This window comes from Xylocopa sonorina, chromosome 3 (assembly GCF_050948175.1).
Source record: "Xylocopa sonorina isolate GNS202 chromosome 3, iyXylSono1_principal, whole genome shotgun sequence".
NCBI classification, from domain to species: domain Eukaryota; kingdom Metazoa; phylum Arthropoda; class Insecta; order Hymenoptera; family Apidae; genus Xylocopa; species Xylocopa sonorina.
The window spans coordinates 7,468,660-7,487,097 of record NC_135195.1 but is presented as its reverse complement, the minus strand read 5'-3'; the positions used below and the strand labels follow the sequence as shown (position 1 = coordinate 7,487,097).

Below are 18,438 nucleotides of genomic sequence, written 5' to 3'. Positions count from 1 at the left end.
GAATAGAGAATGAATCGCGCAGCAGACAAACGAGACGATTGGAATGATTTATAACCGTCTATCGTGCAAAGTCACGCGACTTAATAAGTAGAAGCGGACGGATATCGTGGGTACCTATAGAACCGATCGAACGCGAACCCTTTATTAAGTCCAAGCCTCCTCTCACTCGATAAAGAGAAAATTGCCGTTACCCAAGGTCGATTAAAGTGGCTCGATGGTAGGGAAACGGCGTTTTCCTTTCGCATGGCGAGATCCTCAAGTGAAATGCCAGATGTCGGTAGACCGTCCGTAACCGGTTCGATCCGCTGTGCACCGCGCATAAGGCCGTGCGCATTCCCATTGACCAGGTCGTAGTCTGAGTCGCGTATTCGGGCCAATAGTAATCGTGCGGTGCCTTTGAGAAGACGTTAGTACGATCTCTCGTTAGTCTCGTCTCTCGTGGTGCGTTTTCCACACGTCACGTCGGGAACCAGAAGGGCGAGCAGAGCAAAGGAAGGAAGGAAAGTGGGACACGCGGCCCTGAATTGCGTCGATTGCGGGGAATAGAAGCGGACCGGAAACGGGAGAGCCGTGAGAGCTGTCGCGAAGGGACCGCCGAGGGAACGGAAGAGCGGACGGGTCTGGATAGAGGAATCCGCTGGCGCCTCGCGCACTCGCCTGTCGCGTCTCTGTTTCCGTGCTAACGTGTTAGGAAACCGCGGAGAAGCTGCAACTCTTTTTCGGCACCAGGATTCCGCAGCGGGAGCCGCGCAAGACGAGGTGAGTCATTGTTTGGAGCCCCGTCCACGCGCATTATCCGCGTATCGCGGGAACCATTTTCGACGATAACAAATGAAAGAGGGGAAGAAAAAGAGAACAGAAGAAAGAAGGCGAAAATTGGAATTCGTCGACACGCGACGCATAACACGTTTCATGATCGATTACGATTCCGTGACGTTGGTGGGTCGCGGTAGCCGCGGTCATCGTCGACGCTCGAACGCGTGTCTCCGGTGCGTGTGTGTTCGCGTGCACGCTCCCGCGTCAATTTTCCTCGTCTGGTTTCCGCGGCGCGCGGTCCACTTTTCATTGACCGACCCCGTCCGGTTTGTAATCCACCTGCGTCGCTCGATTCGATGTGAGTCACCGGTTGTCGCAACGAAGGTCGCGTCCCGATCTCGCTCCACCCCCGCGACGCCTTTTTAAACGATCTCCCGCCACGCTCATAGCCGCGCTCACAAGTCCGCGCGTTAGGCCGTCCGTCGATACGATCGAGGACTCGATGCGTCACGACGCCGGCCCGGGTGCCCGCCTGCGATTAGCCCGTCGGGAAACGAGGTTAGACGGTTACTACACGCGGCTATCCACGCGAAAAATCAATACGCGCGGCCCTCCTGGGCCACGATTCAGACGAGCGCGGTTCTGTTTCGCGAAAATACGGGGGAATCGACTCCGCGAGGAGTACGAGCATCGCCAACGGCTCCGTCTGGTAAGCTCAGCCGTCAGCTCCGATCGATTTCGGAGCCGAGCGTGTTTGCCTCAGTCGGAGACCGCAGCTGACGATCCCCTCGTACTTTTTCGTTTTCGCGAACCCGTGCGAACCCTTTCGTTTGAACGATGCACCGTACGCGATAATCGAAGTTCGTTTACAATCCCTGAACGGTATTTGCATAGGTGGAAGCTTGAAGTTGATCGGTTCAACTTCTTCGGATAGCGCGACCGCACAACGAAGCGAATAGTGTGCTTCGAAGAATTTTGATCGTAACAAAGGGATAGGCGACAGGTTGGTCGGAATTGTACGTTTTATCCCGTAAATTTTAATGGCAGTTTCTCTAATCCGTAATGAAAGCTTGATACGATTTCACGGTTACGCGCGAGTATCGAGTAAACGAGTTACAAGGGACATTTATTAATACGGGAATCGGGTTATTTCCGTGCGTGAATCTGTGTGCATTCAGCCTTTTATAATCTTGTTCCTTATCGATTGTTCTTTCCCGTACGTGCGACGGTCTCGAAATATAGATCGCTGGAACTGTACGCGACCACCCGTACATATCGTGGATGCAATGGTAGAATGCGTTAATTATAAATCGAGCATAGTAACGGTGTTTATTTAATGCGAAAGAAGCAAGTTCAAAATTGCTCCGCTTGCACTTTTATGTAATAGTATGCACGTTTAAGTAATAAGATAAGAAATGAATCTTATTATTCATTCTATATATACGTGTACATACATTTGCATTCGTAGTATATTGAACTTGTGTAACGCTGGACTTTATCAGACTTTCCCAAACGATACTTCAATTCATTATCATTATTCATTATGCTCTAGTATCACACGATTGTCCTCGTATCAATAGAGCTATTTATATACGAACTTCTTGCTACAATTAAATAAAACCAACTATCAGTTTGTGAGTCATACAGGCAAATATAGTTCCAACTGCAGAGAAACCAAACTAATATCACCTCTTGCGAAACGTATTTTACCAGTAAATCCACGATATCAATTCCTGTCGATCCAGCGGATTCGTTAAAAAGAACTGTCTGTCGGAAAAAGCAAATAGTTTTCCATCGAGAAAGTAACCGTGGTAGAAAATTGATAAAACTACGAGGCACCTCGGCTAAATGGAAAATCAATCATGCGTTTAAACCAGCTTTTTTTTTATAACTTCATCCCGGTGCATCGCGTGACTTTAATCCATCGTATATATTTTTTTTTCTCCTCTATAAAAAGTTACCAGAGGACACGATTGTCGCGAGCGTGACGCATAACTCCTAGCCTCGTTAGGAGAACGAATTTTCTTGACCAGCGGAGGCTTTAACTGACAGGAAGACCGTCAGGTCGACGCGTTAAATACCCCTTAATGTCGTAAAGGGGTGGCGCCCGTAAAGGGTGATTTACGCTCTCGTTTTCTTTTTCTTTCATTCCTTTTTTCTTTCCTTTACGAGCGATAACGGTGTGCAGCGTGGAAAAGAAATTTCCTTTAGCCGATGCGGACCGTCGTCGACCGGATTCCACCGGAAACGCTTGGGCTGCGAGGCGTTATTTCGCCTCGTGACAGCCGGGTCTGGCGCATTTATCGATCGTTATCGTTGCAGTTTTAACATCGTGCAAACTCACGTTTGGCAACAGTCAAACGTTCAGACGCGAAATCTTCGTTCATGGGAATGCTCGGCAAAGTGTTTCCCCTTTCAAATGTCGCGATACAGCCTGAAAAGTACTCGTTGTTTGCGAAGAATAGATTTGAGAGATTGTACGCGATAAAGCTTTTGCATATTTAGGTTCGTTTTCGCGGCGGACGATTTTAAAATGCGAAATATGTAGTGTAAGAACAGAGAATGCGGGTGTGATGTGTAATTTCGTATGAAGCAACGTGGTCGCAGTTGCTAGATCTTGTAACTTGGATTTCGAAAGGCAGTTATCTTATCTTCGATTATGAAATGTGGGATTGATTATATGTAAATGATAACATAAGAAAAAATATTGCGACGTTGCTCATATTTACAAACACGAGCAGAATCTACAGAGATCTGTTCAGTACAGAAATCTGTTCAGACTTTCACTTTTATTAGAGGTAGTACGCTTACCTCTGCTGTACAGTCAGAACTGATCGAACGAGAAATCGAATCCTCGTATGCAAAACCTTTCTAACTTCGATGTAATTTTTCATGAACAATCGATCTCTTCACGGCTCTATCGCGACTACCGAAATAAAAAATGAAGTCGATTGCGCATCGAATTACCGATGACAACAATTCGACGACATTTGAAAAACTAGAAGAATATTTGTGCATTCACGAATTTTTGCAAGCGCATGTCTGTTTTGTCGAATTTTCGTACGAACACACGCACGATACGGTCGACGAGACGCGTGAGCAGTGATCCGTTCGCCAGTACGAATTTTCCGGCGTTATTTCCACGCAGATTCGAGCAATTTCGATTGGCCACGGTCACTGATCACCGTTTCGCGTCTCCACACAGCATTTGCGTGGGTTTTTTTCTCATTTTATTCTTTCACAGAGGCGCGCAGCGTTGCACCGTAGCAATTGGCATGCGGCCACGCATGATTATATCTCGATGTTCGATAATAATTAAATCTGTGAATTTCGTGCATGCTGACGCCACGTTTCTCGACACCTGCCTCCTTCTTCTCCACTTCTCCTCGTCTTGTTTTATCGTTCTGTTTCGCGAGGGCTAAGCCAACGGAGGTATCGGCAAGGGGATTTCGTTCGTGGATATTAAAATCGTTTCGCGTTAATGGAAAGATCAAACGCTTGAAAGACGTTTGGTTATATATCGCACGGATTGATTTAGGCGCGATCCTTAATCTGGATGAACGTATCAAGATCTGGGATCGTGGAAGGGCGTGCACAGGAAACGTCCTATTAGTTCTGAAACCGTAGCATCTGCTCTTTGCCCCAGAAAGCAATTAAGGAACGTCAACCTCGTACAGACAGGTGCACGCAGATAGGATCTGTTCCGTGGCCCTTGTCATTTCTCGAGTTAACATGGCTGTTTTATGGAAAATTCAATCGCAGTTGCATTTACATATCGCATTGCTGAAAAGAATACAAATTTGAATAATTTTCAGCTCTCTCGCCCTCTATATATATATCTGTTTTTCGAACGAGTCTCCTCTGTTTTCTTTTCATGAAAGTTTACTGGTCTCGTCGAGTATAAATCAACAGAACAGACGCCATTAGGCTTGGCACAGACGAGCAGGTTTTTGACACTCGAGGGTACGTTTTTCCTCCTCTTCTCGACCGAGAAAGAAAGAGAGACGTACGCTGGCTCGCCAAAAACCTGCTCGTCTACGTCAGGCTTTTAAGTCTTTTTCTTATTACGTATTCGTATTTAAAATTCACAGCCACGTTACTCGAATCGGTGTACGTATGTTTAATAATTTTGCAGAAGTAAAAATTAATTTTTTTTCTTTTACGAGCAACCGTCCGGTATTCGAAACGATCGCGAAGTATTCGTGTCGTCTCGCTTGGAGTGAATCGTCGGCGTTGAGTCATCGTAAACATAATTGCAATTTCATCGAGGCAATCCAAGCAGGTGTAGCCGTCCTTTGAATCGCGATGACGTCACGATCGGAGCACCATTCGCGGTGGAAAGCATTATAATAATTACCAGTAGCGTTATTCGTGCCACCCGGCCGAGTTTGGCTTTACTCGCTTCTTACTACGTTTAAGGCGAGAACAGGCGCAGCTGGTCGCGCGAAAGTCAGCGAGACCGACGAGATTCTACAGAGGATTGTACGCTCCAAAAAAAAAGTATACCGCGAATGCTCACTGTTATTATTCCCCGAGACGAGAACGCGTAATTAATTCCACGGGCAAAAATATTGAATTAATCTTACGTTTGAAAATATACCGAGGAGTAATTAGAAAAATTATTGGAGCAGCTGTAAGAGCGGGGCTGTGAACGAGAGAGAGAAAAAAAAGCCGCGAAATCTCGGTGAAATTACACGGTGTTACCCTCGATGCAAGCCCGCGGTTTGACCCGGCGAGCACATGGAATTTTCCCGCGAAATTCCCTTTTCTCCCCAAAGCATACATCTCGACGGAGTAAGAAACACGAGTGCTCTCTCGTCCCGTACGAAAAAATTCAATCCCAAACTCCCATTGCAACCGAGATCAGAGTTCGTACTGCCAGCTGACGGAACAAAAACGTCTCTCGAAACGTGTATTTATCGTACTGCCTGCCATCGTCCTTCTGAAAACATTGCGACACGTATCCGATCGGACAATAAATATAACGCGGCCACGATTCACCCCGAAAGGAACGACCGATTACGTATCTCACCTATCGTTTCACGCGACGGGATCCGTTTGCCGACACCTCGACCGAGAGTCCAAGCACGTTGACACGAAATCCCCCTTATCTTGTATTTTCTTTATTTGCCCGTTCGTTTGCCTTGTTGACGCACGATATTGGCGTATCTTGGGCACGCGTATCAGCAGCATCCACGCGTCCACACCAGTGGCGAGAGGAACGAAGGAAAGCGAGGGAGGACCAGAGGAATCAGAGGTAGAACCACCGCAACGGTGGAGAGGATCATCCGCGTCGAAGACGTCCTGGTAGGTCGTCCGAGGCGGGAGTAGGGCTTTTTCGTCATCGTGGGCGAGGAAGAGCGCGCGGATACGTCGCCATGCCGGCAGGTATTGGCGCTTCGTACAGGTCGTTAGGCGACCTGGGCGAAGACGTGTACAAAAGCACGACGATCGTCGACCAGACGCAGACGACCGGGCAGAGCGTCCTCGAGAGTGTCAAGAAGGCTTTCAGTTTCGCCTCGCCCAAGGTCGAGCTGAGGAAAAAGGACCCGCTGATCGAGGACCGCCGTGAGAGCGTCTCGATCGTCTCAAGGTAATGCCTTATACGATATCGGCCGCTCGTAACCGGGGAAAAACCGGTCGGCAGGTAGGGGTGACGGTCGCGGGACACGCTTCTTACGCTTCGTCTCTTCGCTCGTTTCTCGACCTCGGACCTCTTTCGTCTATTCAGCCGCGGCCGAATCGATGCTGTGTCGGTTGGTTCGACGCGATACCAGTTGCTACCACTTTAGACGCGCGAGCCACCATTTTCTGGGGGCCGTTGATACGCGACAAGGGGTTGCGTTTGGGTAACGAGTACCTTTTCAATTCGCGGGGTCACCGCGTGAGCGTGCAACGGAACTCCATTGCACGTGAATAATATAAATAGTGGGATTATATATATGTATATATTCGAAGAAATAAGCGTTTGGCTATGTGCTCCGTTTTATAGATGTCGAGACCTTTTCATGTACGCCCACGACTCGTGCTCGCGTGTCAAGTGACTATAAGTTGTAAGGGTATTCGTGTTTCGAGTAATTTTGCAAACGCATTTCAGCCGTCACACTCTTGTGCATACGTGTCCATAACGCGTGATACTTAATGCTTGAAGCAGAGTCAATTCTACGGTATTTGGAGTATTGGTTTTCTGTTCTCAGTGTTCGAAATCTTGTTATTGCTACAACAATCGTCATCGAGATTAAATTGTGTTTCACTTATCGAATCTCTTTCCGCCGAGACAGCATTGTTTGTATCAAAGAGGAACTTTTCGAATCGAAAAGCAAACGCGATCAATGGCGAAGTAACCTGGACGGCGGCTAAGGAGGTCGTGAACGATCGGTTCGAGGTCGAAAATATCGGGGCGGTACAGTTAGAGCAAAGTGCATTTACTATTGGACACGGTGGTGGACTGGCGTCGAGGAATCGATCGTCACAGTTTCCTACCCTTTTTACTCCTCGTACGGGGTGGGTGGAACTATGGAAAAATACTTGGTGCACGTCTGAGAAATAAATGGGAACGAAAGCGCATACGTCTAGACAGAAGAGGTCGCTTTTCAATTACTAACATTCATTGCTACTAAAATGGCCCGATTTACTAACAGCTCGCATTAACGATCGGGGCAAATGGAACTCGTAAAAACGATGCTCGCGTCCCAGCTAAAACCTGACGCGGGCGCCGTTCCGCTGGACACACAAGGGGTTGTATGTCGCGCGCACGTATTATTTCCTCCGCCAACATCTTTCTTCCGCTACATCGAACCCTCCTCGAATTTATATTTTGTCCGCGCCAAATAAACAACGGTACAACGGGAGCGAGGGTTGGCTACCGTCTATTCTGGAGGGCATCACGCGGAAGAAAAATGTTTGGAATCGAAACGGAAAACAACTCTGCAGCTGAAACAATGACGAGTAACCTGCGACCCAACCGAGTTGTTTGCTCGACCGAGTTTAGTCAATGCTGAAGTGTGCAACTCCTTTACGTCCCAAACGAGAATGGATGGTACACGACACGGAAATCTATGGAACAATTCATTTTTTAACTCGCACACGCGAATATGGAACTTTTTTTCCTTTAAAGTTACTCCTCGTTTAGTCCACGGGTGCCATTGAGAACAAACGATAATCGTATCGCGATACTCTTGCTCCTTGAATATCAGTCGCGATCTCTTGGACGAGCATTCGGTTGGTGATCGCCGTTTAATCGAGAATCGATTACGCGATCCTGGGAATACGGCCCCGTAACGATCTCGATCCTGCGACCGTATCTTTGGACGTGCGCTCGTTCGAGCCCTGACAGTGGCTCGAAACAGGCGCACACGTGTCCCCGCTGTCAGGATAATCGAAGACTGGTTTAACCTTAAGCACGGACGGACTTTAGGACCGGAAGTTGGCGGCGCGACTATTGATCGGGCTGGGTACAAAAGCAGGCCACGAGGTAAGCTGCATCATGCGACCTGAACGTCACTCCTTACCTCGCGCTTCCACCTACCGCGTGTTGCTATCGTTGCTTGGCTTTTCGACTTCCTACGCCTTCCTGTTTGTCGCTTGCATACGTTGCTTAGCCAATTATCTGCGCTGGTATCTATGCGCTACCGCTTTACGAATTACCATCGGTGATACGTTCGCGGCGCGTCGATTTTAATTGAGGACAACGATACCGGAACGCGAGGCCAATTTAGCTATTAAAACTTGCCCGTCTATTTAAACAAAGATAACAACGCTGGTTTTGTGGGAATTTATGGTGGCGGTCACGATAGGCGAATCCTTGTGCGATGGTACAGCGGAAAAGAGTTTCTTTAAGGTTTTAAGAGTCGACGTTGAAAACTTAAGAAGCTGTTTCGCGCTGAATTTGTACGTAATAATTTTTCAATGATAGAGAGTCGTTTCTTTCGCAGCAGTGAAGTGGTATTCTAATTTGCGATTTTGTCGCCTGCGAAGCGTCATTTGCAATTTATCATTCGGTCTGCTCAATGTAGCACCATCAATCAAACTAGAATACCATTATCTATATCTGGCTTTACCTTCTTTTGAAGACCAAGAACACGCCATTTCCGCTCGAATGAATGGTATTTTCATTTCAGTATAAAAAGTCTTACAAATTGTAATGATACCACTGCAATCATAAATCCTATGCAACATGTTACTTTTCATTTCAAAATCAATTCTTTGTCATCGTGCAAATAGGCTGTTGCGCAACACTGTTGTAAAGAAACGTTCATTCAGCCAGCGAACTCTACGGGAGTTCGTAGAATGATAAAAAACAAATAGTATTCGCGCGACTCTTTTCCATCGTATTGCTCGCTCGCGAAACCGTGATTGCCATTACGCGAATACCCCGCAGACGCGCATAAAAATTGGCAATCAACCCCCAAACAAGTTACACGGAACGAGAACCGCAATTTCTAGCCTGCAACCGTGTCCGCCAAAGTAACGAGCCAACGTCAGCTCGTTGTCCCGTGAAGCTATCACCGGTGTCACGTTATTATTATCGTTAGCAGGGATCTCTTTTTGCATGCAACGTAGTGGTACGTGGTGCTCCTTTGTCCTCGCGACGCTCGAGTTGCATTAGCGTGTGCTTCGTGGCGCGCGACGGCGACGCGCGCGTTGCGGAACCGGCTCCTCGCGCGGAGAGGTCCTCCTGCGAGGTCGATCCGTCGAGAACGACGGAGCAGCGAACGCGTTCAGCGCGACGTGTCTCTCAACAGCGAGGAGGATCCTCCTCGTTCTCCTGCGAATGTTCGCCAACGATCGAAACTCGTTCGCCAGTTTCGACGATGACGAACGACGTGGACGTCGCGTGACACTCGTCCACGAGTTCAAGGCGATGTATTTTTCACCGGGTTATCGATTTAAAAAATTCAATGGAGAGACTTGCGTGCGCCTGAAGCCAAGAAGGTGGCAAGGGTTAACTTTGCTCGAGTAATGCTGCGAACGAGTGATATTGTAACAACGAAGTTGCTGCTGCCTTCCATCTGAAATCGTTGCTTGAGAGACAAGTCGAACGTCGAGTCGACGAACGATTCATAGATTCTTAAGTAAATGCATCGAATCCATTTTTGTTATGTCCCTTGAAATTATTTGGACAACGATACATGCTTGTTAATATTTGTCACTGGCACCTGGGTAGAGGCTGTACGCCGCTAGGGCCAGGCGTTGTTATTATTCGCCGCCATTTTGTTCTAGGGAAAGAAACAGGATGCCGACCGCCGTCACACCCGAGAAATCAGCTCTGTTGGGGTAAGTTTCGCTGTTTACGAGAACAACCAGACCTAGAAATGTATTCGCGATGTAAACCGTACACGCGTAGCCTCCTCTCTGCTGTAGTGGATTCTGATTAGTAATTGATCCAACGCAGATGTAGCGAAACTCGGTAGTAGACAATCGGACCGACGTGGTCCCACGTCGCGCACCCTTCTCACGCGTGCACCTAATATTCATCGACATCCGTCCGTCGTTCCGTAGGGACTTTCAGGCCTGAGAGACAATCGGCATCGACCTCGATGTCAGCGAAGTCGAGCGATAGTCTCGACAGTTGGTAGCGTTATTAAAAGCGACGACACATTGTCGCTCTTTTTCGAAACTACCGAGAGGCCGAGAGTCGCTTCCGTTCGCCAGGCGACGCTGTCAGAGGCGCGAGGATATGCTCGTCTGTTGCACGAAAATCTGAAACTATCCTCTTATTTGCAGCGACTGCGTATTTTTTTTCCGCGTTCCGCGCAACAAGCAAATCGATAGGATGCATTAACTGGAGCCCGCGGGGAAATGAAATTGTAATGGCAAGGCATTGCGTGCGACCTATTTCCCCTGACGTTTCTGGAATGGCCGCGTATCGTTTTTGTCATTCACGGCAGGAAATATATTTTCGATTACAGCCGGCTGATGTTTGAAAGGTATCTGGAGCGCTGTTTCCATGGAGGCGGTTATTTTCTCGATTTTTCAATGAGAGAATGGAACTGGAACCAACCTCGACCGTACGCCGTCTACTTTATCCGTGCATACATGCGATCGCGAAAAATTCTTCGCACGCTCGCGTGGCGATTACTTCTCTCGTTTAAACGCAAATTTCACGCGCAATTTGCGTCCTCGAGCATCACGTTCCCCGCGATACCTGCGTCGAGTGATTACTTTCAATTTATGCAATTTTCCTGACACGATGAAAGTATTTATACCGGCGTTTCAACGGTTTCGCTTCGTGATTTCACAACTTTGCGACAGAATAAAGGAGTCCCCGTTATACAAGCTGCTTGCGTTCACAAGGCGACTGTTCGAATTCGCGGTTAAGAAACGCTTCGACGATGCGACATTAAATTCCATGCACCGTAGACGCGTCGCATTGTTCAAACGCAATTATACCAGGAGAATTACACTTCTATCTGTGTTGGCTTCTAATGACCCTCGTCTCGAACGTGTCCACGTCACGAACAATTCCGCTGTCGAATATATCGCGAACCTAACACGTTTCGCAGTTTGTTGTTGGCGCAATGAAGGCTGCTCGTCGCGTTCTGCATTAATTAATTAAATTTCGCGATGGACTCACGATTGGGCCGCGCTATGGGGATACGTGATCAACTGTGCATCATCCTGGCGTGGTTCGATCCCGTTTCGATTGCAACAAGCAAGCACGTTCGAATTGTAAAAATATTAATTTTCTCTGTTTATCTACCATCCTCTCGATCTGCACAGTATAATTCTACAATCATTTGCAGGCATCCAGATGACGCTTAAGAAATATAATCTTCTCGATCTACATCATTTCGTGCCCCTTTGGGGAACGTGTCCAACTTGTCTGACTTGAATCGCGCACATGAAAATTCGATTAAAAATGTTCTGTAAACGTCATTCGAAAGTTCCACGGTGCAGATAATATTTAGTGTGCTTTTAACGTATCACGGAAGAATTATGGAGGATATCCGACGCGTTTGATTATCCAGAAAACGTCCGATACCCGAATCCGGTTAGCGGCGTTCGGATAACGATTTAACAAACGACTTGGCCCCGTGTCGACAGCTTAAGTCGCGCGAATCGTACCATTTGTTTTCCGCTGTTGTGCCGAAATTGGGTAGTCAGACAGACTGGCGCCCTACTTACCATCGAAACGAACCGCGACGTCTTTTCTAATCGATCCCCGCCACGGAGCAATTAACGGCGAACTTCGGATTAATTACCGGCCATTACCGAGCGGAGGGAGACGTCGCGAGCTTGCTTATTGCACGGCGACATTAAGCTGCTACGTTCGAAAATATTTGCACGGGAATGGAAGACGTGTTCCCGTTGTTGCGTGGAAAGAAATAGAGGAGGACTCCGTTGATATCGATCAACGCCGGTATTCGTGTCACAGGCTTGTGATAGTGGATAATGCCACGCGCTGGCTCGAATAAAATTGTGTAAAACAGAGATTAATATCGTGTTCGATGCTGCGAATTGAGATTTACAATATTGGGGATGATATTCAAGGAAAATTCCGGTTATTTTTCGTATTTTCTTGAAAATAAAGTCATCGACGTTCCGCTATTCACGTCGAAAGTCGTCGAGATACGTAGAATGTTTAATCTTCTTCAAGTCAGGATGCTGCCGCAAACGCAGGAACGCGATAACTTCCACGCGTGGTTGTTCCTCGTTGGTTTCCATTCATGTTCGCGACGGAGTTACGTAAGGCGAACGCGATAACAAATTGTGTTAAGAGGACATTAAAATGTAAGAGTTCGTTGCGGGATGACGTAGCCGGCTCGTACGTCATTTCGTCCTATTTCCGCAGAAAATTCGTTTCCGTGCCACTTGGCAACACGCCGGGTTCACCTGGGCTACCCGTGGCTCAATCTCCGCCGCGACGAAAAACAATGAACCGATTTTTCTCGCTCCTCCTCTCCGAGTCTCGACCCGATCGAGGGGTTAGGAGATCGGCAAATCTCGCAGGAAATCCGTGCTCTCCAAAGGATGGCCGCGTTCTCCTCCAGCATATCGATTCCGCGTTGAGACAGGAGAGGAGCAGCAACGCGAACACGAGAATCGGTCCGCGCAGCGACCACGATTACGACCGTGTCGAGCGCAGCATCGATCGCGACCTTAATCGTAACGTGATCGTCGTTGCACGGTTCGCGTAGAGGCGGATGGAACGAGCGAAACGGTAATGAAGGCGAGCACGGATTCGCGATACTCTAATTAACACCGCGTCGAAGCGTTCTCGTTGCAACGAGTCGTACCCGGTTGCATCGCGCACCGATCATTATTACAACTAATTGACGGGTGGCAGAAATTCCGCCGTTGCTCGCGTTAATCCTTCCGCACAGAGTGCCTTTTACAATCCATCGAGCCTCGATGGCTGGCTTATACGTACACTTATATGTACGTTGCGTAATTAGGAAAAGCGCATGAACAACGTAGACAAGTGGCCGCGAGATGGCCGAGAACTAGAATTAAAGACCCGGGAGAACGGTACGTCGAGGATCCAAGGTGGACGAAAGGTAACGAATTGTTGTACAATTGCAGTTATTGCATGGTATGCGATATACGTTCTACATATATATATATACTTATATCTATGTATCTAGGATACATGAATCTTCCCGTCCTCCTATGCTCTGTACCTTGAAACGCATTCCCCGTTTCGACGTACACAGTACGCTGGCTCCTCTTTTTTTCTACCTTTAGAAACGATCGGAGCTCGTCCTTGGATAGAATATCGCTTTAGCGGGACATGCTCTGCGTTCTGCATAGATTTCTAGCGAGTAATCGTTCGTGCTTGCCTGGCTGGCTCTCGAAGGGAAGCCTGTCTCGAAAAGGGAGAGTCGTAAATCGATCTATCCCTGGCAGCCTCTCCTTTTAACCGCGTAGGACCGCGTTACAGAGGGGGAGAGCCGATCGACGGAGAAAATCTCGCGTGCGGCTCGGTTAATCGATCGATAAAAAAAGGATACCAACGAGATATCGAGTGGCGGAGATATCGAGTGTTCGCTCGCGGTTGTTAGCTTCACTTCTATGGCCGATCGATCGAGTGGTTTCTTGCGTATCCGCCATTTCCTTTTCACCGCCGAGCGTGACCGTCCTGCCCGTGTTCTATCGGGTGAGCCACGCGAGCTCGGTTTCTAACCGCGATAAACTTTATTTCGCATCTGGATGTGCTTCCATCGACTCGTATTGCATCAGTTTTTTCCTACACCACCTCGAGTTCTCTCGATTGTTTACCGATCAATGTGTTCTGAGATGCGTATTGTGTATTTAGCGTTTGTTTCGCTGCCTTACGACTCTTCTCGGCGACTGTACGTACCGCGTTGGCTATTTAGTACAAGTACAGCATGCCTCTTTATTTTATTTCGATACGCAATTTACGCCCAGCGCGACTGTAATCCGCGCCACGAGTACGACTCGCGGTCAGAAGCAAAGGGGACGCGATGAATCGAGAAATGAAGGATCAACGCATGGAAAATCAGAATTTTACTGGCGATAAAATGAAAGGATAAAAATCTCCAAGCGTCTCTCAGCGATCTTTAATTTCCCATAGGAAATCTTTTTAAACCGATCTCGTTTATCGAGTAACCGATTCCTGCGTGAAATATGAACCAGTGACCAGCAACGATCCGCACTGCGAATATCACGGATCGCGACAGACATTCAACCGTGATAAACGATAATCATAAGCGATTTCGCTCGCGTACCGTATTAATGGGTCCGCCGTTATCTGTCCCAGCCACTCCAGTTCGTAGCACGCGTCGCCGCCACGTTTTATCTCTGGCTCTAAATTTGAATCAACATTTAAATATCGAATTAACTTTCCGTGGAAGCGGCGGGGCCTCCGCGCGCCGTTAGCCTGCGATTAACTCGCAGCGGGTTTAACGCTCGGCTTAGACCATCCACGGGCGTCCCCTGGGACGCATATCCGCGAAAAGCACCGACGTTTTTCTGCCCGCGAGAGTCATTGAAGCCGGCCACCGTTTAAATCCCGCTTTTCAAAAGGATATCGCGTCTATTCAACCATTTTTTTCCCCCCGCTATTTGCGCGGACGCCATCCAAGCTCTGAAATGCCTCCCCTTCGCGAAGCAATTTCGGGCGCTGAAAAAACATAGGTGCTCGCGAGGAATATCCCTTTTCAACTTGAACCCCTCTGCGCGAGGCAACGATTACTGTTTCTGGAATCCATTTTCGTTGGTGTTATTCGATCAGTCGCAAGGGAGGGGCGACGAAGCTCTTTCGAGTTAAGGTATTCCGGAGGGCAAACTGTCGTTCGGGATTTGCATATCCAATATTCCTGCATCTTCGCCCGCATCTTCGTATAATCAGTCCTCGGCGTTTCTTCGAGCGCTGAAACTTTCGAACCAGTCGGCTGTCGCTGTGGAAATCGAATTTATAAGCGCTCGTCGGAGTCGGTGCGAAGTACGATCCTGAAACGAGTTCGCTTTGGTTCTCCTCTCTTTTTTGCTCTCGATTTTTTAATGAAATATGTCCTCGCGTCGTTTCTACAATTAATATTCAGCGGTATCGTGATATCGTCGCGCTCGAATGTAACGGAAACCGTGGACGATGCGAAAACGCACCTCGGACAGGAATCGAAGAAGTTGAAAACGTAAGTCGAGGGGGCAAAGCCATAAACGTGTTAACAGCATGCTTCTAGCGTTGCTGGTCTCATCGACAAGTAGGGACAGGGACACGACCGGACTTAACTTGAACCGGAAATGATAGCGTGACGTGCTGGTGATACGGGAAACCACACGCAGTCAGATTCGCTGTGCTTGGAAATTCAATGAAGCGAACTCGAACGATGTGTTCGAGTCACAACGAGTACCGTTCCACCTTCGAAATGGAACAGCTGGTAATAAAAAAAGAATGATCGTTATATATCTAGTGTAACGAATTGGAAACAGGAGTTCGACGAGGTACTAAACTGAGGAACAAAACTACCAATTTGTTATATCAACGAATTTTCGTACGAAGAGCTCTGCAAGAAGAACTGAAGTAGAAAGAGTGAAGCTTGAGGCGCAGCAAAAAATTAATTTATTTTTCTCAAGAACAATACGCGTCTAGATAATGAAAAAATTATTGAAAACAGGTCGAGAAGAATTTCATTTCGTTCTTGATATTTCTCGCGTTAAAGCGAGGATCGTTAGGCGAACGATTCTTTTATGCAAATTAACAGCGCCACGGGTGCAACAGTAATGTGTCCAATTTAACATCACGTTTATATAAAAGACAGAGCTTCGTCGAGCTACAAGAGAACCTCTATAAAATTGCATGTATGAAAAATATGATCAGAGTTATTAAAAATATTCGATTAACTGATTAAAAAATGTTCGATTAAGGTATAATGAGGTACTTTGGATCTTCTTTAAAGTTGCTCGCTTTTCATAGATAATGATTGATAGTAATAAATGGCGAATTAATCTCCTCGATAGCTCGGTTTCTTCTTTATCGGAGAGTTCTGGCCCGTAATTATTGGCGCATTTCAATCGATGGTGGCTTTTATTATATATTCCGGCTTGAGAAGCAGGAAAAAGTTAGGACGAGAAGAGAACTCTTTTGTGAAAGTTTGCGAGCGCGCTTATTAAAGTAATGCACCAAGAATACATAATGCTATGGATAAGAATAAATATTTGCAGAGCAAATATACCTACGTGTAATTTGTTTGCGGCGAAAATGTACGAAAAGATCAAACAAAATTCAAGCGACGCGTTACAAGTGTTGCGCGAAGCGACTCGCGTACAAGCTGTCACATTTCGTGCAACTTTCTTGCATGAATTTCGTTTTCACACTTTTTCCTTTCACGCTGCGGCTCGAATGCTCGTTTCGACATTCACGTGGCTACGTTACAGTGTACGTTACGAGGGAAATACGATCGTGAAAGTAACGCGAATAGAGATAGGTTGGTATCGTTCACGAGAGATGACGTATCGGAATCGACCAGACGCTACTCTATATCTACAAGCGACCTAATCTATGTATCGATAGATACCTTGTCGTGACAAGTCATTTTCGCTTAAAAACCAATTAAATTCAATTGTCTCACTTAAAATATAGAATCTCGATTATTTAATATTCCATATCGACACGATAGATATCCAGCGAAGTTACGTTCAGGGCACATTTGTCACGAAATCCGTATGAACAGCGTATCGATCTTGAAGCAGAGTCAAACTAATGTCATCCAACCGTGGTTATAAATCAGGAGCGCAAGTTTAACGAGGTTAGATCTCCTGGAGAGATTTTTCCAACAGATGCCATCGCTTTAAAAGCGAGGATTCCATTAGACATCTTCTCCTCAACGAATCAGACGTTCCAGTCGAGCGTTTTCTAAATGAACGAAACAGAGGACGCGCGTTGAAACGATAACGAATAATTAATTTACCCCCGTATCGTGGGACCGTCCAGAAAGCTCGTGAACCCAACGGTGCGAAACGATACTTTGATTAAATCACGTCTCAGAGGCACGGCGAGCAGCACGTGAAACGGAGGGAAACCGAGGGACGGCGTTATTGGAAAACTAATTTGCACGGCGATTTCTCTTTTTTTAAAGGATAACGCGAAGGAAAGAAGGGTTCAACGAAAGGGTAGCGACGCTCCGGGGAATTCAATGAAGGAAGTAACTTCTTTACGAGGTCGGTGGGATGGTATTCTTGCTGATATTTCCACGGTAGGGGTAGCGAGCGTTCCCTTTATCTCCCTCGAAGTCGCAGAAGCGTCAGCACACAGGGAGCAAACAGGCCAGCCGGAGTTCCTGACATTTTCCCGGCGAACTAAATTGGGTCGCCGCCGTAAATCCCGCGGAATACAGGTCAAACTGGATTCTTCGAGCGTTACGGGAGGAACAGGCGCTGGTACGAGTGCTGTCTAAACATTTAACACGATCGAATTAATCACCCCAAAAACTGTTCGCCGCTAACGATTTACGGTGGTAAATCGGAGAACGTTTCACTCGACATTATGGGAACACGTTTGTTCGAAGGAACGTGTAACTGAACTCGTCGCAGGGAACTCGTGAGACTCCTCGATCGCATTGATTCATCCATCTGCAATTCCATTATTGAGAGAAATATTTATTTATTTACTGAAAACTTGGGATAATATAATATTAAAGACACGAGAACGATGAACGTGTAAAGAGAATTCCAGTTCGACGTTTCGGCGTTTCTATGCCTTCCAAGTCGAAAGACGCGACACGGAAACGCACAGCGTTCGCCGTCGTTCGCATCGTTTCGTTCGTCGATGCGAAGTCCCAGAAGAAAGAGGAAGACGTTCTTCGCCGACACGTGTAATGAACTCACGGTTAAACGGCCATTAAGCGGTCATTTCACCGGCGAGCGAAATGTACTCCTTGCTGAGAGGAGCTTTAAACGGAGGAGAACGCGATACTTGGCGTTTCCCCTTTAACGAGTCTGCGGCTGAATGGAAGTGGCAGGCGTCAAAGGGAAAACTGCGCGCACGAACCAGAAGATCGAGGATGCAGAGGATGAATGCACGCGAGACCCGATTCACGCGGACTCGGTGACACGGCGAACCTTCGGGAGGACACAGAGGGCATCCGACTGGCGGCACACCACGTAGACGGGGCGTGGTCCTCAGGATCGATACCATAAAAACTTCTCACCGCACGACCAGCTTTCTTTATTAGAGCGGCCAACTCACCATGCGAGCGCGTTTATATTTTAAACGTTTCC

General features: G+C 47.3%; 1 protein-coding gene across 6 annotated transcripts in view; it reads left to right on the top strand.

Annotated features, from left to right (window-relative positions):
• The first annotated feature begins 363 nt into the window (after positions 1–363).
• The window catches only part of Mesk2 (misexpression suppressor of KSR 2), a 29,356-nt gene continuing 11,281 nt past the window's right edge, over positions 364–18,438 (top strand). For 2 of the 6 annotated variants that reach the window (XR_013101681.1, XM_076892478.1), the window contains exons 1-3: positions 365–759; positions 5,944–6,349; positions 9,979–10,032. Coding sequence is in view for 4 of the 6 variants with exons in the window: in XM_076892478.1 (XP_076748593.1) it covers positions 6,135–6,349; positions 9,979–10,032 (269 nt within the window). In the remaining 2 variants the exon portion in view is untranslated. Of the gene's footprint in view, positions 760–5,943; positions 6,350–9,978; positions 10,033–18,438 lie in introns of all 6 variants that reach the window. The other 4 variants (XM_076892483.1, XM_076892479.1, XM_076892480.1 and 1 more) reach the window with 4 other exon arrangements.